The sequence below is a fragment of the Hesperophylax consimilis genome, chromosome 5, assembly GCF_061612785.1.
Source record: "Hesperophylax consimilis isolate HC1 chromosome 5, BYU_Hcon_1.0, whole genome shotgun sequence".
Taxonomy (NCBI): domain Eukaryota; kingdom Metazoa; phylum Arthropoda; class Insecta; order Trichoptera; family Limnephilidae; genus Hesperophylax; species Hesperophylax consimilis.
In genome coordinates, this window is record NC_142840.1 from 34819800 (window position 1) to 34845664 (window position 25865).

The 25865-nt window shown below is 35.5% G+C and overlaps 1 protein-coding gene across 1 annotated transcript in view; it reads right to left on the reverse strand.

Moving 5' to 3' along the window:
- Positions 1-25865, reverse strand: part of rdgC (retinal degeneration C) — a 204252-nt gene that overhangs the window by 34150 nt on the left and 144237 nt on the right. Inside the window, exon 10 of the mRNA XM_089631830.1 lies at positions 17637-17892. Within this exon, the coding sequence (XP_089487956.1) occupies positions 17637-17892 (256 nt within the window). The remainder of the gene's footprint in view (positions 1-17636; positions 17893-25865) is intronic.

Genomic DNA, 25865 nt, shown 5'->3' on the forward strand with positions numbered 1-25865 from the left:
GACTACGCCGTGGGTCAGGACCACGGGACACTTATAATATTCCGTCACTTGTTTAGCGACCGGCAAAAATCATTCAGACATATTCTAAAGAAGTTAAGGTTTTGACTTGAGTTGATTAGTCTACACATTCTGGACAATGGTGAATAATATCCAAAATTTGTCGAATGATGGTTGAGGAAGAGCAGTTCATTATTTCTGAGTCTGTGCGAGGGGATATTGAAGGGAATGAGTTGCAGTAGAGTAGGTGAATCAATAATACCATTTATAATTTTGAAGAAGCAAATGAGGTCATTTCTTTCCCGACGGACTTCCAAAGGAGAGAGGTTTAGAGTTAGTTCAATTTCATCATATGAGTATTTGCCTTTTTCTAATCCTAGCCTCCTAGCAATCCCTTTTAAGAACCGATGTTGAACAGATTCAATGCGTCGAATGTAGACAGCATAAAAAGGAGACCAGATTACACAAGCATATTCAAGATGGGGGCGAACCAAAGAGCAGTAAAGAGTTCTAAGGGTATTTACGTTTTTGAAGTCCGTTCTATGTCCTATGTTCTACAAAATACAGTAAAATCTTACAATTTAACTTAAAAAATATAGGCACGTATTGTGTCAATCTTCAAGATAAATTTAATTTAGGGATTATTTCTTTCAGCAGGTATATAATATTATGATTAACTATTTTGGGAAAGTGGACCAAATATTATTTGCACGAAATATTCTAGCAGAACTTAAACGTTCTAATATCATTTTGGCATTGAATAATTACCAGCATTTAGCCCCGTTAAACTAATTAATTCTGACATTGAAAATGTCAAAACACCACTCAATTATGCCCACGAGCCAAGCTCAGTAGGTACCAAACTCGTAAAAATACATCTAAACTATGTTAAATTTGCCAAGAACGTTGGTCTAGGGAAAGTAATACAAAAATGCCAACTTTAATTTTATATTGGCCATTAATATGTTTTTATTTACGAAATTATCGTAATAGCAATTTTGTTCAGTAAACCTGCCTTTTTATTAACTGACAGTTCTAATGAAAGTAATACTAATATTGTTGTTCTACATCTACATGCTATATTTAATAAAAATAATACATTGATTGCCTAGTACTTATATAGTACCTGTCTAATACTTAGTAGTCATGTTTTTAGCGTATATCTGAATCTAGTTGATAATTTACATTTTTTTTTAAATATATATTGGAAACTAAAGGAAACCAATCATCTGTTCTGAATGCAATTACTAATGTTATCCAAATTGGTAATAAATTACATCTTTGAGATTCTTTCAAGGATAAAGAAACCATCTTGTCACTTCGAATGCAATCAACAATGTTCACAAAATTTGTTTTGACTGCATCGCCATTCCATTGTAAGAATATTATGTACTAAATACACAATTTGGCTGTCCGGAAACGTGAATCCTTCACAGTTGGACAGACAAAGGTTCATTTTGATTTGATTGTTTGTAATTTATATATATAAATAAAAGAACTTGTTGAATATTTTATTATACGTTAGTACTCCAGGGTTCGCTGTCCGTATTTATTGTTATATTTTGGTATAATTATTTGTGAATCTAGTATTGTGTTCCTGTTCCACTTACCTCTTCTATTCAGAGCAGATATAATATGCTGAATCAATATTTTATGCCATATTAAGATTTGAACCAGCAACAGAGTTAAGTTCCGATACATCTATAAAATGTTTCGTCACTGCGAAAAAACATTTTTTCAAACTAGTAATTTAACTATGGAATTTGGTACAGAGTTTTTTTTTTGAGTGACACCTCACAAGAGCGTCCCCGTCTGTACAGTGTAAGGGCAGGGGAGCTGTGTGAGGGTTGTGAGGCGGGTTAAGGTAGGGGTTGTAAAAGAGCTTTATTAATTGGGGTCGTAAAGACAGCCGGATTATATGAAGGAGGAAAAACAAATGCCGGTTTTAGCTCGTTCCTCATACGAGACGTCTTTCACAAAAATGAGTCGAATAAGCGATCGGATCTCCTGAAGCCAATATCAACTGTGAACGGGTATTCCGTTTGTGTACATCGAGTTTCACGCACGCGCACCAGTGCACTAGGAATCAATGCTGCTAGCGTCTTAGAGCAAGCTCCATTAAAATACCCGTAGAACAGGCTCAGAATGCCCACATTGCGTCTGTGCATTTGAGATGGCAATCGTCCTATTAACAATAGATTATCAATCAGACGGACCGCCCTCATTTGCACAAAATCAGTTAGGTTTAACAAGTATTTTGAGGCTCCAGCCTAGAGGTGGTTCACAAATTCAATTGCTGGGCGTACTTGGGATTTTTATGGTATTAGCAGCTCATTACTATTAAAGAATCTGCGAGCCCTATACAATATTGCACATAATTTAAATTGGTTTTGAAAAAAAGTGATTCTACGAGTGACAAGTAATTCTTTTCTTTTAATATTCTCGTGAAGAAAATGTTTCAGTTTTCAAAGTTTACCAACGGCCAGTCTGTCACAATTGCATGTCCTATTAATAGTTGTAATTTTGTCACTACCGATGTAATCATCTACCAGTTCAATACTAAATCGTAAATGCTTAGCTTTGCAAAACATTTTGAGGAATACAATGTGTGTAAAGGTATTAGATATTGTTTCAGGCTCTTTTAGCCGAGTACTTCTTTGCGATTCTCATTACATCTGATTATCTTCATGAATGGAGTATTTTTATAACCCAAAGTGATTTCTGAAAACAAAATTACCAAGTTTATTAATCTAAATGCTTTTAAATATTATAATTGTTGACGAATAGAAAAAAAACGTTGTATACTAGTGATTTGCATATATTTAGATGAGTATAATAAAAAAACATATATCTTCATAATTATATATATTATGTAATGGAGAGGCATTCGTTGCAAATAAGAATTTTTTCAAATCATCTATTAAAAGAAAGATATGTAGCTCAAACCGTGTGGTTTTATCCCAGATTGACCAAGTAATAAAAAAAATACATTTCAGATAATTGCCCCTGGACATTGCTAGATGTTTTTTTGGAAGAGATTTTCTGGGATTTTCTTTTTATTTCACTTCGAAACAAAACAAGGGAAATGATAATTTTATACATTCATCAAAGAGATTGAAAAAAGCCAGCGAAAAATATTTACGCGAATAATTTCCTTTGCAAGTCACCGTCAGATTTCGTTAGAAAAATTACTCTCAAAGAGTGATGAAATTTTTCTCTCAAAATATAATGAAGTTTTTACTTTTGATTTACTTGTAGAATTAAGGTTAGCCACGAACTTTCCAACCTTTCTCTTTCCATCTCCTTTACTTTCTGATCCCGTCATCCTCACAACACACCTCAATTAGGATTTCCATAATCCCATTGGCCCATTATAAACTTCTTTGTTTCGCATTTTAAAAAGCACGAATGCTATTCGTTATTAATTTTTTTTTTAATACTTTTTTTTACTTCCCAATTTCACCGGGCTATTGTACCTTTAATCGTAACACCTCCACCAGAGATCATTCCAAAAGGTTCACTACGTTTGGTGCATTAACAGGGGTATCCTGGTTCATAGCGAGGGGTTTGTCTAGGTCATGGTGGCAGATGCGTCCGCTCAGAAACTTTGTGGCGGGGCGGATCGGCAAACCTTTTGACATCTCTATCAGGACTCTCTCCACCAATCGCCTTGCCGAGGGTTTGATTAATTCGTCCGTCACTTCTGGATACACTGAGCCCAGATTCCTACCCCTCACACCTGTTTCCTTCCCAGAACTTCCTCTCCTTCATTTACTTAGTAAGAACCTCCACAAAGCATCCCCGAAGATGTTAATGAGCACCTGAGAGATTTTTTTTCAATTAAAATTTCTTTCAAAAAAATGCACTAGAAATCATATAGTAAAAAAGCGAAGACTACCGCGGGCACTGCGATATTATTTTTGTTATTTTACCATTTCTGTGAAACTAAAGCTTTAAAAAGTACATTTTCTTGATTGCGTATTTACACCGTTCTTTTCTTAAATGTATTTGTGTCTTGGCGAGTTGTAGGTTTTACTCTAGATAATAATGTATAAACGATGATGATCGCTACAGTGTAAAATGTTTAAATGAATTTCAAAGATGGAATCCCTAATCGGTTCTAGCTATGCATGTATATAATTACTAATTACACGTAAGAATGAAGATAGGGGTGCCGCCCTCGCCCGTCCCAGGTGGGCGGCGTGGCGTGATGGCGCGGACGCTCCCGGCTCCCGAAGGCGCGGGGCGCGGGGCGGTGAGCGGGGTGCTGATAATCCTGGGTCGGGGGCCGCAGCGGCGCGGTGGGCGGAATAATAAATTAAGGGTTGCAAACTGGCGCTTTGTGAAAAAATCTGTTATCTGCTGCGAATATTATAAAGGTTACTGAACGTATTTTTTAATAGAATTTCTTTCTCTTTTCCATACGTTCTCTATTGTGGTTTCCTGATATTAAGTTCTTAAGGTCTAACTATTATAACATGTAAATTTTTAATCTTTTCTCGAAGTGTTTATGTGGTAAATTGGAAATGTTTAATTAAACTACTAACATCAAGTAAATGAGCTTACGTCATTTGCGATTTTAATTTTCATTATAACAATAATTTAAAAGAAAACACTAATGACGTTGTATAGTACACTTCAAATATCGAGCATGTCAGTTCATATATCATAATTTTATTTTTTTAAATTTAGGATTCGTTGACGAGTGTTGCAAAGTCTATACTCGGGTGGGATCGGGTATATACGATACTTATGGAAAACTTCTAGAGTCCAGCGGGATCAAAGGTATTTACTGAGGGAGGTCAGGTCTCTTCAATGATGATGTTGAAAAAGAATTTGGTTAGTACATATCCGTGGCTCTTGGATAAAAAGATATACCACGAATTTTTGTTCAAATGGAGTTAAATATAAGGATCGAATGCAATTTTTTTAATATCTCTATATGAGTAAAAGGGAATATCGGTATTACTTTTTACAAGTGGAATGCAGGTACACAAAAAGGCGCTTAGTTTAGTATAAGAAAAATATCATTTAATGTTTGGGTAAAACGAAATAGTTAAAAATATATACTTTTACCCAAATTAATAACTTTTTTTTTTTTTTTTTTTTTTTTTATATTTACTCCACACAGGAGGCCCTGAAGAAAATAATTTCCCTCAGGGCCTATGTCATCTTTGGGGATGCTGTGTGGAGGGTCTTTTTGTGGAGAGGAAGGAGTGAACATGGGTCTTGAAGAGTCCCATGTTGTAGGAGGGAGGAAACACAGAGGCCGGCAGTTCGTTCCACAGCCGAGCTGTTGAACTTAAGAACGAATCGTAGAAGCGACCCGTTCTCATGTGACAAGTGTCAACTGTGTACAAATGTTGGGCGCGCGTTTGGCGTGTATCCCGACTACGCACCGGTGCCGAAGGGATCAATGACGCTAGTTCCTCAGAGCATCTTCCATTGTAATACCGATAGAACAAGGACAGCATACCTACCTGACGCCTGTGCTCTAAAGATTGCAGTCCGTTTGTTAAGATTGGGGAATCTATCAAACGGACCGCCCGTTTCTGCACAGAGTCAAGGGTTTTTTTCAGGTATTTAGGGGCTCCAGACCAGAGATGGCTGCCAAATTCGACCGTAGGGCGCACTTGCGATTTGTACAGGGTGAGCAGTTGTGTACTATTAAAGTATCTGCGGGCCCTGTACAGTACGCCCAGCTTCTGAGAGGCCAACTTTACTCTGGCTTCGATGGAGCCCCCGTACCTGAGCTGGTCACTTATAGTTACACCAAGCATATCAATGGAAGGCCTGTTCGGAAGATTGCTTCCGTTGAAGGAGACTAGATTATCATTTGGATCCCTTTTAGACGTAATCAGACAGGATTGGGTCTTTGAAACATTAAATTCGACGAGATTATTTTTACCCCAGGAGGAAATACTCTCGAGATAACCGTCCATTCTCTGCTTCAAAGCCCTCCGAGCCGTTGGAGTTTGTGTGCCCTTTGGGGGCTTATCAAACAAAAAGCTATCATGAACTGTACTGTCATCCGCGTAACAATGAATCGGTGCACATGTCAAAAGGTCATTGATGTGCAACAAAAACAAAGTCGGAGACAGAACCGATCCCTGTGGGACGCCAGCATTTATGGAGTGCGAGGAAGAGGTGAAACCGTCAGCAACTGCCTGAATCGACCTATCCCTTAAAAAGTTAGCAATCCACGTACACAGGGATGCGGGAAGTCCGTAAGAATGCAATTTGTTGACAAGTCCTCGGTGCCAGACCCGGTCAAAGGCCTTGGATATGTCTAGTGCGACCGTTTGGGTCTCACCGTGACGTTCCAGGCACCGCCCCCAAACATGCGTCACATACGCGAGAAGATCACCGCACGAGCGGTTCCGCCGGAATCCGTATTGACGGTCGTTGATAATTTTGTTCTTCTCGAGGTATGTGAGCAGTTTGTCGTTGATCACACGTTCCATCACTTTGGACAGAACTGATGTGATCGCTATGGGGCGGTAGTTGGCCGGGTTGGAGCGGTCACCTTTCTTGGGAATAGGGTGAATTACCGCTTTTTTCCAACCAGAGGGCACAGTGCCACACTTCAGGGACATTTTGAAGAGCTTTGTCAAAACCGGAACTATTTCCGCAGCACACCTCTGCAATACCAGGGCAGGTATTCCATCAGGTCCACTAGCTTTGTTAACATAACATAACATAACTAAAAAGAACAGTAAAAAAAAATAATTTGTCAGATTAATCTCTGATCACATTCACGTTTGACTTATGTAATCATATCAAAATATGATTATAAGCCGTTTATTGAAGTTTTTTGCCGTATTTGTGTTAAAGAATATAAGTGAGTAACTTAAGAGAGATTTTTGTTGTTGTTTAAATTGGTATAACATCGAACCCACTTGCAATATGTATCATTAGAAAGGTGATTACATTTTCAAGATGCTTTCTAAGCACATCAGTCAATAACGCAAAAGAGTTTGTCTCATAAAAATATCAATCCTTGTTTTTTTCGTTTCTTGAATAATTCACTTTTATTAACATATTTTACAGTTATATACCCCTGTACCCGAGAGCATATTAATTTACGACGAAGTGCACTCAATACCGAGAGTAGAAAAGGCATATTAGAAGTGAAAAATGCAAACATACTTTTATCGGTAAATGTAACATCATCATTCAACAAAATGAAGCTAATATAGTCGTCTCCATCGCCAAGTGATTCCTCAAAGGGTTATCATGAAAAGAAAGATCCAGGGCGGGTACTATCAATCGATATTGTTCGTCAACATCAATAAATTTCCATCGATACTCCGCAAGCCCTATATTCCTACCTCCCTACTACCTGCAGCCCACTTACACCGATCGCCGCAACATGACCGAAAATCCGGGAGGACCCGGCCTTTTAGGGCTCTGTGGTTTTATAAACACAGCTTTACTGCTGGTAAATATAAACACAGTTTTACCACTGGGGAATATCTTGCAAAATTATAATTTTTATCTACACAATATATATTTAATCTGTTCCCGTATGAAGGAATTGTTCCCGAATGTATTTGATCAATTTTTGAAGCAATACAAAAATGCTATAGAGTTATGTTAGGTTAAGTCAGGTTAGGTCGGAATTGGAATGTTTTGGTTAAATTTTCGAAGCAATGCCAAAATGTTATAGAGTTGCGTTAGGTAAGCTTAGATTAGGTTAAGTTAAGTTAGGTTTTGTATCGTTAATTATATTAGTTTGGTATGACCCAAAAAATCATTATAACTGTGACATTTCACGGACATTCATATTTCATACTTTGATCGGAATTGAAAGCCACATGGAAATTTCTTCAAAATATTGAACTCTTTTTATTTATAGCCGTTTACACCTCTCAACAAAATAAGGTGATGCTTTTGTAGCTTTATCAACTTTTAACTGTATTTTTCTATATGTAGGAGGGGGTCATTTTTGTTGCTTGTGTCAGTTGGCCTTTTATATAAATGCATGTTTTTTTGATATTGCGAGTCATTCTTAACCAAATTTAATAAAACAGCAGGGTCTATGATAAGCTGGGGGGATCTATTTAAACCGGGTAGTAAATATATTAAAATGTGCAAAGTGAATGTATTGTAAAATTTTATAAAATAAACCAGTGTCTTCAAAAAACAAATCTTCTTACTGAAGGAACCCTACAAATTTAACATTGGTCCTTCGAGCCGGATAAAGTGATCAAATCGGAATCATAACAAACGAACTAGCGAAGAAAAATCAACAAAAACCAAATAAGAAGGAATTTAACTAAACGAAGAGAATCCATCACTTCGGAATTCAGATGAGTATTCAGTGCTTCCTTTACCTTTCCATTTTATCCTGTGATTGCAATCAGTGTTTTTTTGGTATTTTTTATAGAAAGGGAATTTAATCATTACGTACAAATTTAACAGGTATCCCATAAAAAATCTTTCATATCTATCTGCGGGTATTTGTTTAAGGTATTCCAATAACGAGTGTAACGTGTTCCATGGTTGTTTGCTCCTCACTATCAGTTTTGTAGATTCATGCACAACAAATGAAACGTTGTACAATTTTCTCACTTGCAATGAAATTCCGACCACACAATGTATTTTTCAACCGGTTAAACAAAAGGAAAATTTATCCATTTGATCCGATAGCGTCAAAACTTTCCGCATTCCATTCTACAATCACACGCGAAAATTCTACGAAAGAAATATTGATTCCAGAAAAATTTCCGAGACAGAAGTCATAATATTACAATTTTCTTTTGTACTTTCAATCTCCGGTTTACAAGAATCCGTCTCTCGTATTCTGACCTTCAATTTCTTCCCTTTCATACTTTTTTCTGCGTATTTAATCTCCATCAACTCGCTTTATTTTCAGACGAGTCAAGCGACTGGGAAAAGCGGGAAGGGAATGATTTTTTTGGAAAGTGGATCGGGAGCGCAGAAATGGAAGGGCTAAAAGGTATAATCTCATCAGATCTGTACGGATGGTTAGCCAACATAACGCCATGGATCCGAACCATTTATTATTCACAGGAACGTTTATCAAGGACGAATGATTTAAAAGCTTACATATATGTGAGTTTACTTTGAAAAATAGACGGTGTTTAATCACACAAAGCAGCTAAACTGTATTTTTTCCCTTTGTGTACTAATTGTACACGTAGGATAAAATGCAAATTCATTTAATTTAATTAATATGTTGCTGTGGCTCAGTCTGTCTGTGCAGACAGAGAAACAATAGCGCATGTTGTTTTTACGTCCAACAGATGGCGCTGTTTTTCAATACCATATATTTAACTGTCTTCAGGTAACAAAAAAACATTCATTTACCTGTCGCAGGTGACATCTATGTAATATAGGTATATAAATATACACGCATATTTGAATGCAATGTTGTGTAAAATTATGTGTGGAGATTTGAGATTTTGAACAAACGAACATTTACATTTTTATTTATACAGAAGATTGAAGTTGTGTAATGGCGATGAATAAAGGCAGTAGGTTTTGAATATATTTCAAACTCACAGAGATCAGTATATTCTTATTGATGGGAAATCAATGTAAAAGCTTCAAACAGAGTTGAATATTTCTATAAAATGTTAAATTCTAATTTAATCGTGAAATCTCTTTCATTGAAGGCTTAATCATGCGCGGCTGGAAGTTGTAAGGATTATGATTGTTAGTGGAGAAAACCACCACTTCCCCGGGAAAACATTCGCTGCTCGCTAGCTTTACACTACGCCGCATACTGAGTGAGATTTTGGAATTAAAAATATATTTCCACCAGTAACATTTAAAGTGACATAAAAATTAAATCAGTCGAAAAATGAAAAACACGGTTGTTTTGAATACACGAATTAAAGCGTTAATTTCTACGCGCTCAATTTTCTGTACTATTTTCGTTAAACACTTTTCATTTGTGAGCAGAGAATCAATCTTTTAACACCTGCGTATCCTACAATTAAGGATACAATTAAAAAATAATTTCTTTGATCTAACTAACTATTCGGGTGAAACTACATATGGCAGATTGTATAATATTTTAAAAAATATATTAAAAAAATATCTGATAATGATCACTTCACAAAAACCTAATTTTGCAAAAAAGAAGGGAGTTATTACGAAAATGTAATCGGCCCGCGCGCGGCTAAAATTTAGTATGCCAGTTAAATTATTTCGAAACTATCGCAAAGTTTGCAACGTTATTTTCATTGCGAACTGTGCGGTATGGAATGACCCATTTAATTGTGATGTGCAAAACGAGGGTTCAAATTTGGGAAAAGCCGCATTGTGTCACTACAGAACAATAGTAATAATAGGACGATGATCGATTCAATGTTAATTTTTAACATAGTAGAAAGTTTTTTCCGTCGGCCTAATACAAAACCGTCATATAACCGGAGCGTGAAATAAAACCCTGATCAAAACCTCCGAAAAAGTAAATGGAATATCGTTGAAGAATTTTAAATTAACCAGATTCGAATAATGTATTTTGAGCCCGGGGGTTTGAAATTTGAGGCAGCAAGGAGGGTCTTTGTGGGCTTCCAATGAGCCGAGTATTTAGAATCGGGAAGTTTGAATAACTTTTATTTCTTAATTTTTTTTTCGTTAATTTTTTCATAGTCATCTGCCGCTTTTAAATATTTCTTTTATTTGTAAAAATTAAACAATAACTTACAAGATTTTACCAGAATAACACGATTTCTCATGTGATTTCATAAAGAAAACTGACCAACACTTCTTAATTATTTACAAATAATAACTGTGGAATAAAATATCAGGTATCTTAAATTTCGTATCGCCACAGATTGCCTATACAATTCAACAAATTTCAATGTACAATAATTATTGTGTTTTCACGCCTTTGAATGCTGTAACTGAAATATATTTGGATACATTTTTATTAAAACTAATATATTTTATTTGTCAACTCATATAAAGCAATAATATGAATAAAAATATGTTTTTATCTGTGATAAATATTTGGCAAAATTAAGCAACCAACTTTTACCATACCCATTGCAATAAGCAGATACTATATTATCTTTATCGATGGATTAGCTTAAATAATTGGAATGATTGGGACTTGTGGACATCTTAAAAGCAAAGCGAAGGAAGTATCTAAATACTATAATAAACAAAAGCTCGGCGTTGAAGTGGATTGCATTATTCTAAAATAGGATTTTGAAAGCTTCTGATTGAAGCACTTTCGGTGGCTAACGATCCAATCATAAAGCTCAATTTGATTAGCTGTTCTGGGATATTAAATAGAGGGACAGGTTGATAAGCCGACCCGCGCTGGTTATTTTGTGGGGGGAAGTGGAGAACACTTTGACTAAAAGCCCATCAACAAGATTTAATCTTCTGATGATCAATTTGATTACGTGGTAATTACAACGATATTGAAAAACGCTTTGCTTATATTGTTTTCGCAAAAAACCTTGGAAAACGTAAGAACTAACGAAGTGCTGGTGAAAAGGCGTTTTTTTTTTAAAGAAAAATTTGTTTGGTATAAGTATGACGAGTTGATAAATCTAATTAAATTTTTTCTTGACAAAATTTTAAAATTATTAGCAGCCTAACGCTGCTAAAACAAACGCTATGGATGCGCATGCATCTTCAAATGAAATATTTCTGACACGTCAGATGCTTAGTAAGCAGCTGATCTTTTAGATTACCATAAAATATTTTGATAATGATTTAAGAGTCCAATTCAAAGCCTTATTATTTTTCAGATTCGAAACACTTTTCGGCATCTTGTAAGAATTATCATAAATCGTTTATTGAAATAATCAATTAAAATGTCATATTTAAATTATTTGCGATCCAAGATCTGAAACTACATATTTATTATGCTAACATCAGTAAGTATAATGCTTAGATTGGAAGATATAATTATAATCTTCAATAGGTCCCTTTTAGCAGGTTTTCTGATCTTCTTAGATTCAATGGTTTCCTAAATTAATATGTAGGTACATATTGTACATACATGCGTTTACTTATTTTGATTAAATAAATAATACTATCAGTTAAACCACTAAACCACGTTATCAATAAATAAGTACAATGCCCAAAGTAAACATATAATACGTTCTATTTGGCTGTGTAATACTTTATCAGCAGGCAAAAAAAGAAATGTGGTATTCCAATAACGTGAGCAAATATTTACATTGAACGTATGGCTGTTATTTATATGGTACTAGTTTGACGCTATTGTATCTGAAGCTTCCAATTAAAACTTGTAAATAAGGGGAGATAGAACCTTGTACATACAATATATGTAAGTACCACTCTATCAACATTATAGATATGTCATAATCCAGTCGTGTATCTTAAACATTAGAAATCGGTGTAGGTACACAGATAAATATATATATATATATATATATATATATATATATATATATATATATATTTTTTTTTTTTTTAAATATTTTAAATGAAAGACAAACATTCCCAGGTTATGAATAACATGACAATATTTGAAAATCTTCTATATTAATTTTGACGTTTAGCTAACATGCTTTATATAGACGTTAAACAGAAATATAATGTCAATACGTTATTTATCTGCAACAGTTGTATGGAATTTATGTTAGTATTGATTGTTTGTAGGTCTCTTAGATGTAATTGCGTTATGTGACGAAATTATATTATCTGAGGTATTTACAAATATTTCAACAAAATGATAATAGTAACCAACAACAATTTTAAACATCGTACATTCCTCGTGGATTTAACATTCCTCGCTACGAAACTAACAACAGCGTTTTCTTCATAATCTTACTGATAATTTAAACAATATCCTTATTTAATTTATTACCTTAAATGTTATTAGGTTAACAGTTATACAATGAGTGAAGACGGTTGGCTTAAAACTTTGAAGTTTAAACGTCATGTTGTATCTTCATAACTAAGACCCAAATAATAATTCCTTGATAATGAGCGTAACCTTCGGATTGTAGCTTATATTTATCTTGACGCAGCATTCAAATGATTAAAACTTATTTCTAGAGGAAAAGCATCAAAAAACTATAGTAGTGAAAATCTATAAAAGTCATTGGACAATTTTTTTCAAGCACGACTATTTTAACATCAATTGTGCCTACTAATATTCGGCTCACGTTTCACGACTCTCCCGGCTGCACACCGGTATCGAAGGAATCAATAACCGATCATTTTCCATTGAAATATTGATAGAACAAGGAAAGCGTTCTATCTGATTGCAATCCGCTCGTTAAGATAAGAGAAAGAAAATGCTTATCTTCTGATGAAAAAAAAAAACTTCCTTCGTAATAACATTCACATTTTATGGCCTACGTGGTCGAGGGGTAAGGATCTCGACTAGCAAACCAGAGGTTGTGGGCTCAAACCCCGGCGTACGCAAGTAAAAAATAATGTAATTATTTCACAATTTACTCATATATATATTTTTTTAAATGTATATTTTAGTATATTTGCGGCACGCAGATCAGAAGATACTCTCAGTATCGCCCTGGTATAAGAGCACAATTCAAAATTTAATTCCTTGAAATGGCTTTAGCTGTGTTATGTGCCCAAATTTGAATAGCCAGGTACTTCCCCACTATCCACTTCCCCATCTTCTTCTCCTCTCAGAATTGAATTTTTTCATCCTCACATTATACACCAATTGGGGATGCCATAGCTTCACTGGTTCCAGATAGTTGGAAGCAGTTGGGACTCTTAGCTCTTGTGCGGTTTCAAATAAAAATCAATAACGAAATTTAAATATAGTAGTAATTTAGAAAATTTTAGAATTAAAACATCATAGCTTGATTCTTCAACAGTGACCAGCTGCTGACCCTGTACAAGTCTCCTCAAGTCCGCCCAACTATTGAATTTGGGAGCCACCTTTGGGCTGGTGCCCCAAAATACTTAATAAACCTGCTTGAATCTGTGCAAAGGAGAGCGATCCGTCTGATTGACAATCCGTTGTTAACAGACCGATTGCCTTCTCTGATGCATAGACGCAATGTTGGCATGCTGTGTCTGTTCTACAGGTATTTCAATGGAGCATGCTCCGAGGAGCTGGCAGTATTGATTCCTGATGCACCGGTGCACGTGCGCGAAACTCGTCGGACACGAACTGAACACCCGTTCACGGTTGACGTTGGCTTCATGAGAACGGGCCGTTTTTACGACTCGTTTTTGTGTAAGTCGGCTCGTATGTGGAACGAGCTACCGGCATCTGTTTTTCCTCCCTCCTATAATCCGAGCCTCTTCAAGGCCCGCATTAACAAATCCCTTCCTACAGCCCCTACCTTATTCCGCCTCACAACGCCGCCCAACCGGGTGGTGACTTAGTTCCCCTGTCTGTACACTGCACAGGCAGGGACACACTTTTGAGGTGTCACATAAAAAAAAAAAATTTAAAAAAAGCTGATAACCTACGGAATTTGAGAGATTGCCTCTGATGATCAAAGGTTTTATAAGCTAGTGTATTATACAAGGTGTCCCAAAAATAGTGCTAAGCGGAAGTCCAGAAGTAGAGCACTCCTAGGGGTACCCAAATCACCACATGTATGTTCCGCGATTTTTTAGTAGTTTATGAGTTATCTAGTATATAATATTCCAAAAACCTCGTTTAAAGGGGTGAGCTAAATATAACTAAATAATAATTGTCATTGATTGTTTATTATTGAATCACGAATCACAATAAGTTTTCAAAATGTAAACTTTCGTGCTCAATACACACCCACAACATCTTCTATGTTTTGTTTCAGTCGCATGATAGCCACTCTGTTGGTTTTTATTGTTTCTTCTGCCTGTCTCAATTTCGTTCCTTACTCAGCTAAGTTCCTAATTTCTTTGGCGTGAACGAATTGCTTGTAATAACCCCAGACGAAAAAATCGATGGGACTTATAATGCTTTCAAACACATTTTAATTATGACGCTGTCGAGATGGCTCAATGAGATTAACAGGGTAAACAGATGATGAAGTTGCAAGTTTTTAAAAAAAGAATAGGCAGATTTTTTTCAGTGACTTTTTTTTAAGCCTACCTAGAAAATTTTAAAAGTTTAAAATTTTAATTAACTTTGAGATTCAACATTTTTTACAGCGCAATGGTATAAGATCTTTCCACAATTATGTTTTGTCTACAAGGCGTGCTATTCGCCTAATTACAAAAAAATCAATCGTGTATTTCAATAATTCATGTGACTGTGACCAATAACATCTTGTTAGTCAAGATTTCACAAAAAACGAAAAAAAAAATCATAAATCGATAAACTACAAAAAAATCGCGAAACATACATAGGGGGTGATTTGGGTTTCCCTAGGGGTGTTCTACCTCTGGATTTTCGCTTAACACTATTTGTTGGGACACCCTGTATTAGCTTAAAAATAAACCGCATTATATTAGTTGATTGAACAAACTATTTGACATTTCATGCGTGTATTGACTATCGCAATTAACTCAGCTATTACCAGCTAAGTACAATCGTGGTAGACCTGCGGCTCCCGGTGCCTAGTTGTGTAAAAATATAAGATTACTTTTCATGAAAAAAAAAACAGAAATTATGTTTATTCCAAATTAAAACATGAAAATGCGTCAAATACAAAAAATACTTTTGAATTTGTTACTTTTTTAGTACATAGTTAAAAGACCAACTATCAATTTTAAAACAAACCAAATAACACGTTAGTCTCATTACCTAAAATAACCTAAAGTTTGACCGAACTGCGTCACGCTCAAATTAATAAAATGATTTCCAAAAATATGCGTGGTGGGGACCCTACTCCTTCGCGATTAGCTCTCAGGGTTAAATTGACTGTAAAATACTGGATTAATTCTCTCTCTACTCTTTTCTTCTCTTCTTGGCATCGGAAAATCTACTTAGGTAGAAGCCTTTAATAATTTCAACATTAATTTTCTCTTTCACAAAGGGTTTGACCAAATATCCAATTATAAGGTTATTGTAGCGAGCAGGATAATGTGGTAACACGACGATAACTTGATCTTGACGAGAAAAATTCCGGGAAGACGAGCTGAGTGAAAATATTGTATTCTTTGAAAGCGTTTATAACCATGTTCCCATATGTACTACATACCTCAACGGTATTATGAAACAGAAGATCGGACAGTAATGTAAAACCGACGCAAGCGTAATAAACAAGTATAAAGAGGAACGTTTAAATGTGTTTGGTCGTGCAGATAAATGAAATATTGAATTAGGTTATTTTTTATGGTATGTGGATAATGTGTCGAAAACTTTAGGTAGGTACGTCAATTCAAAAATGTCCGAATGGAGTCTAGGTATACAATATAATAGTGTATGTCTGAGATGATGTATGAAGTGGATGAAACAAAAGTTGTACGCAATACAGAGTCGGATGACAAATAATTCTATGTAGGTAACCATTTGATCCGGACTGCGAAATCTTCAGTCCGGCCGGGCGAAATTCTAACATTCAAATTCTAAAAATGCAAAAGCACCGCGTGTATGCAAGCAATGTGATTCTTTTGGTATCCAGCCTAGATTAAGGTGGTTGAAGGATATAGAAACAACCATCAAATATTGTTTTTGAGTTGATAAAAATGCTGTCAAAATGAACAACAAATCTTTCACTTATCCCGGAGCTGTCAAGCCTGTACTACGAGACATTTCTAAATTAAATATATAACTAAGTACAGCAGGCCTAAGAACCTATTATAGGTTCCCTATCAATAGGATGTATTGTGAAATAAATTATAGCCGTAAACTAAAACATAATATAATTATAATGCTCCTTGGCGACAAAAAGGTTCCAAACCTTAACATTCATTTCTACCCTTGGACGAAATGGCGTGATGGTTAAAAAATTGGTGTTGGTGCCATGTAGGTTGACTGGAATGATATCTTTATTTAATTATTATTTTTTTAGACAAAACGTTTTATATAATTAAAAACATAATGCATACTTCAATTATTATAAATAGTTTTCATTATGAGTGATTTTTGACATATTTCCCAATTATTACAAAAACCTTTTGAGTATTAATATAATTTCATATTAATATAACCTTAAATATGGGAAAACGGCGAAATCTAGGCGAATTTATTGACTTTAAGCCGCAGTAAGCATTTTTATATACTTTGTAGTAATATATTTAAGGAATTGTATTATTTAAATAAAATGGTAAATGTAAATGACACAATCGCTCCAGCGGTTAAGCTTGGATGTCGCTCTATTAATACCTAATTAGACAAATGGCCTGTTCTAAGGCATTAATATTTTGTTGGGTATCAAAATATCGTGTTAAGTTTTCACTTTTGTTTTTGTAATCATTATTTTATTTTTAATTTACTGTCCAATGGTTTCTGAAATTGAACTTAGTTGAGAACTTAGAAATAGGAGAAATAAACAATTTAAAAAGAAAAAAAATTCAAAAGTAGAGAGATGTAAATAAAGTTGTGTTTATTCGCTGTTTTTCTGACTCATTTCTTTTCAGATCAATAAGCCATTTGGTATTTTTTCACCGAAGGATTATAATCTTATTACGTATTTTTAAATACTCATATTTATATTTTTAAGGTTTTTTTCTTGAAACAAAAATTGATTTCTTTGTAGTTGTTTCCTTTTTGGGATTATTTGTCAGGTTTTTGTTAACTTTACTACGGTGGCTTCACTTACCATCCCCATCCCTGTCATAGCTCCTGAAGTGCGTCTCCAGGTCCAGTCGGGACTCCAGGATGTGCGCACTCAGCTCCCGGATGGCTGAGGTCTCCACCAGCCCAATGCGCTGCCTGAAGGTCAACCTCTTGGTCTTGGAGATAGCTGAAGTGTACTGCACGAAGTGGGTGTCCAGCTGTGGACCCACCAGCTTTAGGTAAGCGCCCTTGTTGGACCCAATCTCATAGTAGTTGGAGGCGGAAAAAATGGTGATGACCTGAAGAAAAAAATAAAATATATATATATTTTTATGTTTTCAAAAACAGTTAAGATAATTTCTTCTTCCTCAACAGTGTATTCTCTACAGCAGGGGTGCTCAAACTTGAACTGCTGGCGATCTACCTCAATATTATTAGATTCCGATCGATCGACTCTGAGAGGCGCAAGTATGTGTGATGCAGAATTGTCATCTATGTAGGTAGGGTGTATCGTGGCGCAGGTATAAGTGTATATATAGGGACGTTGCATAATTGCATGGCCACGAATCTACATAGAATTTGGAGGAACGATAGAAATTAGTTGGCAATATGCATTTTTTTTAGTCAAGGTAGGTGGAGGTCTGCACTAAAAAGTCAATAAAAAACTTATATTTATTCAAAATTGCAAGTTTATTAATTCTTACAAAAAACAAACGAGTTCTAGTTTCTAAACTTAACTGAATAATGACTTTGGATGTTGAAGCGTGGCACTGCATGTCCTCAGCATACTTTTCATACGATGGCACGTAATTACCGAATGCTAATCGCAAGCACGATGACATATGTTCGTCAGTTAGTCGATTGCGCTATTTTGAATTCTACAAATTACAAATAAATAATTTTAAAAAAGATATGAAAAATGGGAAATTTTTCTCGAGATCGACTCAAAAAGCACTCGCGATCGACCGATCGATCGCGATCGACCGTTTGAGCACCCCTGCTCTACAGTATGGTTGGTTATTATCAGAGAAGCCTTCAACCTGCAGGCTACAGCCTATAACTACTCATAAACGAGTCACAAAGCTATAAACCATAAAACCACAAAGTACGACATCTTCCATCAATCATCCGCTGGAATATTAATAATAGGGTCACCTTTTAATTTCGTTCCTCTTAATATCATGCCCAAGATATTGAATTTCAATCAATATGCTTTTATATACGTAATTTTGAATGTAGATACCAAACTTTATTAAAAATGGATTAATTTAAACTTAAAAAAACATATCTGAGTACTCCACTACCCAACACAAATACTCCACTACCTACATCACACATCGTTACTTACATCTTTTGGACGGAGAAATATTTATTTTAATTCTATGAAACAATATACCAATTCGAACAAAAATGAATATATTTAAAACTAAATTAAAAACATGGCTGAGAGAATAGAGTGATAATCAATTTGCAAACATTATGAGGACAATGTAAAGACAACTACTTGAGACCTAAGTCAAAATTTTAAAAACAAAAACAAAAAAACTACAGGCCGCCTCAAAACTGGAAACCCTAGTGAGGAGAACTGTGAAAATTATAACATTATTCTTATATTATGCTTTGTACTCAAATCATCGAATGAATTTGCCATTAAAACCATTAAAAATAAAATAAAAAATTTGACGACACGCAGCAAGTATACTTTATCAAAATAAGCATAAGCACACACAAGACTCGGAGTCTTCAGTACTACGTAGTACGTTAGTGTTAACACTAATGGATTGAAGGCTTGTAGCTCATATCCGTAAAAATAAACGTGAGACATAAATTACAATGTTTTTGCTTACACATCTTTCCAGTTCATTATTGAAATGAAACGATTTCTTTGAGTGCTTTTATTTTGTGTTTTCTATGTAACTGAATTCTTTGTAATGATTTTAAAGAAATCATTTATTATAATTGTGGAAGCTTCTACGATACTTGTAAAATGAGTTTCCCGAAAATAGTCAACAGTTAAAAAGCTAATGTTATTCGTCCGTATTTTCATGGTAAGGGCAAGAGTCCGTAGAAATGTCAATTTTTAAACATGATACAAATTGGAATGAAATTAGCCTGGAATGGACTACCACAGCTGTTTGTTTTCCGACTTCGGACCCTTCAAGATGTGCCTAGGAGATTGGTGAAGTCATCAAATCGGAGATGGATGGCTTCATACAATCGACTACTAAAGAAACTGATGTGGGTTCAAAGCCGTGGTTCAGTCGAAAATGCTCCGAAGCAGTTCGACGAAAAAACGCGGCTTAGCGAGCCTAAAACAAATCTCGAACGCCCGAAAGCAGATCAGCATTCAACAAATCGGCAAAGGAATGCAAGAGAATCATTAATAGGTCGAAATTCGAACACGACCTGCAGATCAGCAAAAAGCTGGCTGCCTGCCCGCATGGCAGCAGGGCATTCTGGTCGCTTGCGGGCTCAATAGGTCGGAATTTTTGCAAACCCAGTTTGCCACCTCTTACCAGACTTGACGGCTCACTAGCACACACCGCCACCGAAAAGACTAACCTATTAGGGAAAATGTTTGCGGAAAACTCGACCCTCGATGACGGAGGTGCTGTTCCGCCGTCGGTTCCTCACTGCGGCTTCTAAATGAAAAAGCTGAGGATCCGGCATCGGGATGTACTCCACCTTATATGGGGGCTCGATGTTAACAAAGCTAGTGGACCTAATGGAATACCTGCCCTGGTATTGCAGAGGTGTGCTGCGGAAATAGTTCCAGTTTTGACAAAATTTTCTTCAAAATGTCCCTGAAGTGTGGCAATGTGCCCTCTGGTTGGAAAAAAGCGGTCATTCACCCTAATCCCAAGAAAAGTGACCGCTCCGACCCGGCCAACTACCGCCCCATAGCGATCACATCAGTTTTGTCCAAAGTGATGGAACGTGTGATCAACGACAAACTGCTCACATACCTCGAGAAGAACAAAATTCTCAACGACCGTCAATACGGATTCCGGCGGAACCGCTCGTGGGGTGATCTTCTCTCGTATGTGACGCATGTTTGGGGGCGGTGCCTGGAACGTCACAGTGAGACCCAAACGGTCGCACTAGACATATCCAAGGCCTTTGACCGGGTCTGGCACCGAGGACTTGTCAACAGATTGCCTTCTTACGGACTTCCCGCATCCCTGTGTACGTGGATTGCTGAATTTTTAAGGGATAGGTCAATTCAGGCGGTTGCTGACGGTTTCACCTCTTCCTCGCACTCCATAAATGCTGGCGTCCCACAGGGATCGGTTCTGTCTCCGACTTTGTTTTCGTTGCACATCAATGACCTTTTGACATGTGCGCCGATTCATTGCTACGCGGATGACAGTACAGTTCATGATAGCTTTTTGTTTGACAAGCCCCCAAAGGGTACACAAACTCCAACGGCTCGGAGGGCTTTGAAGCAGAGAATGGACAGTTATATCGAGAGTATTTCCTCCTGGGGTAAAAATAATCTCGTCGAATTTAATGTTTCAAAGACCCAATCCTGTCTAATCAGACCCTTTTAGACGTAATCACGTCTAAAAGGGATCCAAATGATAATCTAGTCTCCATCAACGGAAGCAATCTTCCGAACAGGCCTTCCATTGATATGCTTGGTGTAGTTACACCAAGTAAGAAAGTGTATATTTATAAGTGACCAGCTCAGGTACGGGGGCTCCATCGAAGCCAGAGTAAAGTTGGCCTCTCAGAAGCTGGGCGTACTGTACAGGGCCCGCAGATACTTTAATAGTACACAACTGCTGACCCTGTACAAATCGCAAGTGCGCCCTACTGTCGAATTTGGCAGCCATCTCTGGTCCGGAGCCCCTAAATACCTGGAAAAAACCCTTGACTCTGTGCAGAAACGGGCGGTCCGTTTGATAGATTCCCCAATCTTAACAAGCGGACTGCAATCTTTAGAGCACAGGCGTCAGGTAGGTATGCTCTCCTTGTTCTATCGGTATTACAATGGAAGATGCTCTGAGGAACTAGCGTCATTGATCCCTTCGGCACCGGTGCGTAGTCGGGATACACGCCAAAAGTGCGCCCAACATTTGTACACGGTTGACATTTGTCGCATGAGAACGGGTCGCTTCTAAGATTCGTTCTTAAGTTCAACAGCTCGGCTGTGGAACGAACTGCCGGCCTCTGTGTTTCCTCCCTCCTAAAACATGGGACTCTTCAAGACCCATGTTCACTCCTTCCTCTCAACAAAAGACCCTCCACACAGCATCCCCAAAGATGACATATGCCCTGAGGGAAATTATTTTCTTCAGGGCCTCCTGTGTGGAGTTAATATTAAAAAAAAACCACATGATGAATGATTACAGACTCGATAAAGTCAGTAACTGTTCACTTGTGTGTCATTGTAAATAACTAAATATGTAAAAATGTTTTTTGTAATCCTTTAAGGTCATTAAATATTAGTCTTAAATTCTGAAATCTTTTAAATATCAGAAATATCAACTCAATCTTGCAACATATCTTTTAATAAATGAATATCAATAGTGACGGAGGGTAAAATAGCGAAATTTCAAATCAATGTCTAGTGATTTACTATAGTGTCTTTTCCGTGAAAAGTCGTAAATTTTTCAATAAAAGTGTGTTTATCTGAAGTGACCAGATAGAAAAAAAATGTTTTCTGTATTTTTTTTTAAATAATCAAAATGTTTTTCTGAATCGGTTTGTAAATAATAAAATAAAATAAAGACTAGGAATTCGTAATAAATTGTACAGCACCATTGGGGTGATTTTTCACAAAAACGGCGTATGCGCACGGCGTACAAGATAAAAGTTATCCAATAGGGTGTATCGATTTTTAACTTTTTTTTTGTTTTCAAATTCCAAGTTGAAATAAAGTTGCTACTAGGTACCACAACTAACCACAATTTTTTTTGGATTTTTAAAAAAATGTGTAGGTCTCCCGCACAAGGCCTAAAGTTTTAATTTTTTTCAAAAAATATCAATTTTTTTTTAAATTTAAAAAAATAAATTCATAACTTTTGTGTTTATTCCAAGTTAAAAAACAGTAATATTAGGGCATAAAAATAAGTAAGAAACGGTTTTTTTTTATAAAATATGGTATTTTGGTCTCCCGCACAAGCCCTAAAGTTTGTTAATTTTGATGAAATTTTGTAATTTTGTGTACATATATGAACCATGTTTTTTTAAAGTTTAAGCCACCGGAATTAATTGTACTTTTCTTACAGAAGGCATAAAATGAGACAATATATATAAACATAATTCTTATATACATACACTAAAAATATATAGCACATATATACTATATATATATAATATGTTTTATATCTGAAAAAAGATAGTTGGACGGTGTAAATTGTATGAGAAAGGTGTTGAAAGAAACTGATGTTATTTGCTATTACTGTTGTTTATTACAAAAGTATAAAAGGTTATAACATGTCATAAAATGTAGTATAAAAACTAAGTACAAAATGTTGCTGATTACTTTCCATACGACATAAGTGGCAGTTTTCTTGTTCTACTGCAAATTTACTGACTTGTTTAAGTATTCGTCCTTTCATCTTGGCTTCAAAACCTTAAATCAAAGTTATGTATAGTATTTACATAGGCCTAGTGAAAATTTTATAAATGTTATTACAGTTCCCAAATGAAATTTCAATTTAATATGGAAGACAATTCTATTGCAGAAGAGTTGGCCAAACGAAACCCCGGCAACATCTCGCACGCCAGGTGGCTTACTCTGGCAAATCGAGTCCTTCGTTTGTATGTAGCCACCGATGATCCGACCCCTCAGCTAAGAAAGCTTGCAGAGTTCATGATGAAGGTCTACATACCATCATGGTTCTCAATTAAGTGCAATCCCCAAATCCCGCAACCTTCCATTCATTTTTTTAAAATGATTCTTTTCAGCAATTACTTGGTAGATGAGCTAAGAAAAGTCGTCCATGCAACGTTACAGATAAATGCTTTCATGGCTCACCCAGAGCATGTTTTGATAGCTATGCTGTTCGATGAACGAAAACATATCAGAGCCTTGGCTTATAAGAGAATCCAGAAAGCTCGCTCAACCGTAAGGAAAGGGGTAAGGGTATTTAAACCCCCTCAGATCAATTTTGATGCCGAAGACTATATAGATATGATTGATTGGAAATCCACTTCAGTAACCGAACCCCCTCTTGTTACTGATATGAGCCTTGAAAAGTTGGAGTCAATTGCGGAAACTGGCAGAAGTGGAAGGGTTGAATTTAGAATTCCTTCTCACACTCAAGCGGTGGAACGAATTGTCAAGGAAGTCACAGAAGCTTTGAAGCGAGTATGTGGGCTAATCGAAAGAGATAGTTTTATCCGTGCCAGACTGGAAGACCGTAAAGAGTTACCTACGTTCGAGACCAAGAGCCAGTACAAAACCTCTGCAAAGGATTTGAATTTAAGTAAGTTTTTTTCGACTATTTTGTAGTTATAATGTTTCTAAATAACGTCTTTATCATACTGTCTTCCATATTAAATTGAAATTTTATTTGGGAACTGTAATAACATTTATAAAATTTTCACTAGGCCTATGTAAATACTATACATAATTTTGATTTAAGGTTTTGAAGCCAAGATGAAAGGACGAATACTTAAACAAGTCAGTAAATTTGCAGTAGAACAAGAAAACTGCCACTTATGTCGTATGGAAAGTAATCAGCAACATTTTGTACTTAGTTTTTATACTACATTTTATGACATGTTATAACCTTTTATACTTTTGTAATAAACAACAGTAATAGCAAATAACATCAGTTTCTTTCAACACCTTTCTCATACAATTTACACCGTCCAACTATCTTTTTTCAGGTATAAAACATATTATATATATATAGTATATATGTGCTATATATTTTTGGTGTATGTATATAAGAATTATGTATATATATATTGTCTCATTTTATGCCTTCTGTAAGAAAAGTACAATTAATTCCGGTGGCTTAAACTTTAAAAAAACATGGTTCATATATGTACACAAAATTACAAAATTTCATCAAAATTAACAAACTTTAGGGCTTGTGCGGGAGACCAAAATACCATATTTTATAAAAAAAAACCGTTTCTTACTTATTTTTATGCCCTAATATTACTGTTTTTTAACTTGGAATAAACACAAAAGTTATGAATTTATTTTTTTAAATTTAAAAAAAAATTGATATTTTTTGAAAAAAATTAAAACTTTAGGCCTTGTGCGGGAGACCTACACATTTTTTTAAAAATCCAAAAAAAATTGTGGTAAGTTGTGGTACCTAGTAGCAACTTTATTTCAACTTGGAATTTGAAAACAAAAAAAAAGTTAAAAATCGATACACCCTATTATCCAATTTATTATTATTAAATTATCGTTATATTTGGATGTTGTTCTTTCTACAGGATGATACAGAAAAAATATTTTAATGTGAGCAAAAAACTAATAGAAAATTGGCAGCTGGTAACAAAATTGTTAGTGGATTTTGATTTGAAGCGTTTGAAACATTTCAGCTAGTGTGAAGTAGTTTTATACACAGCGTGAAAACGAACTTTATAATTAGCACATAGTATTAGAATAATTTAATGTTTTGAAAGTCAAATTTGTCGTGTATCCTGGCATCGCAGTTAAAATAAATCATTTAAGTTAGACAACTGTATATTAGAAAGATTATATTACTTGCACAAAAACAACGTCAGCACTTCCCTTCCATCGACCACTTCCACGACACCCGACTTTCAAGAAATAATCCAATAGTCCCAATAAAAACCACGACGTCCCTTGGGCAACGGCAATTCTCGTACTTAGGACCTAAATTATTTAATATCATTCCTAATGCTTGGAAAACGAAAAGTACAAATGTTTTGCGCAAATTGGTCAACGACTGGCTCCTTGATTTAGGGAGGGTAAAAAGTGAAGATATGTTAATCAATAGATAATCTCATTATAAAAAATATATATGAACATTATTGTCAAAACACTGATACATAATTTTTTAAAGTCCATACAATACAAAAACACATATTTATCACTTCTGAACACAATTGTCAATTCTGTATTAATCTGTACTTTATTTATCAATGCTATCGATTATTTTCTAATCATCCAACTATATTATAAACTTATAAACTACCCTTCCCATTTTTTCTACCTTACAACTCCTGTGGTGATCTGTCTTTTTATTACTACTATCTGGCTGTTATTAACTTTACCGGTTTTGTTTCATATTAAGTGCTAAATTATAATATGAACTAAACTTGTCAATTTGAC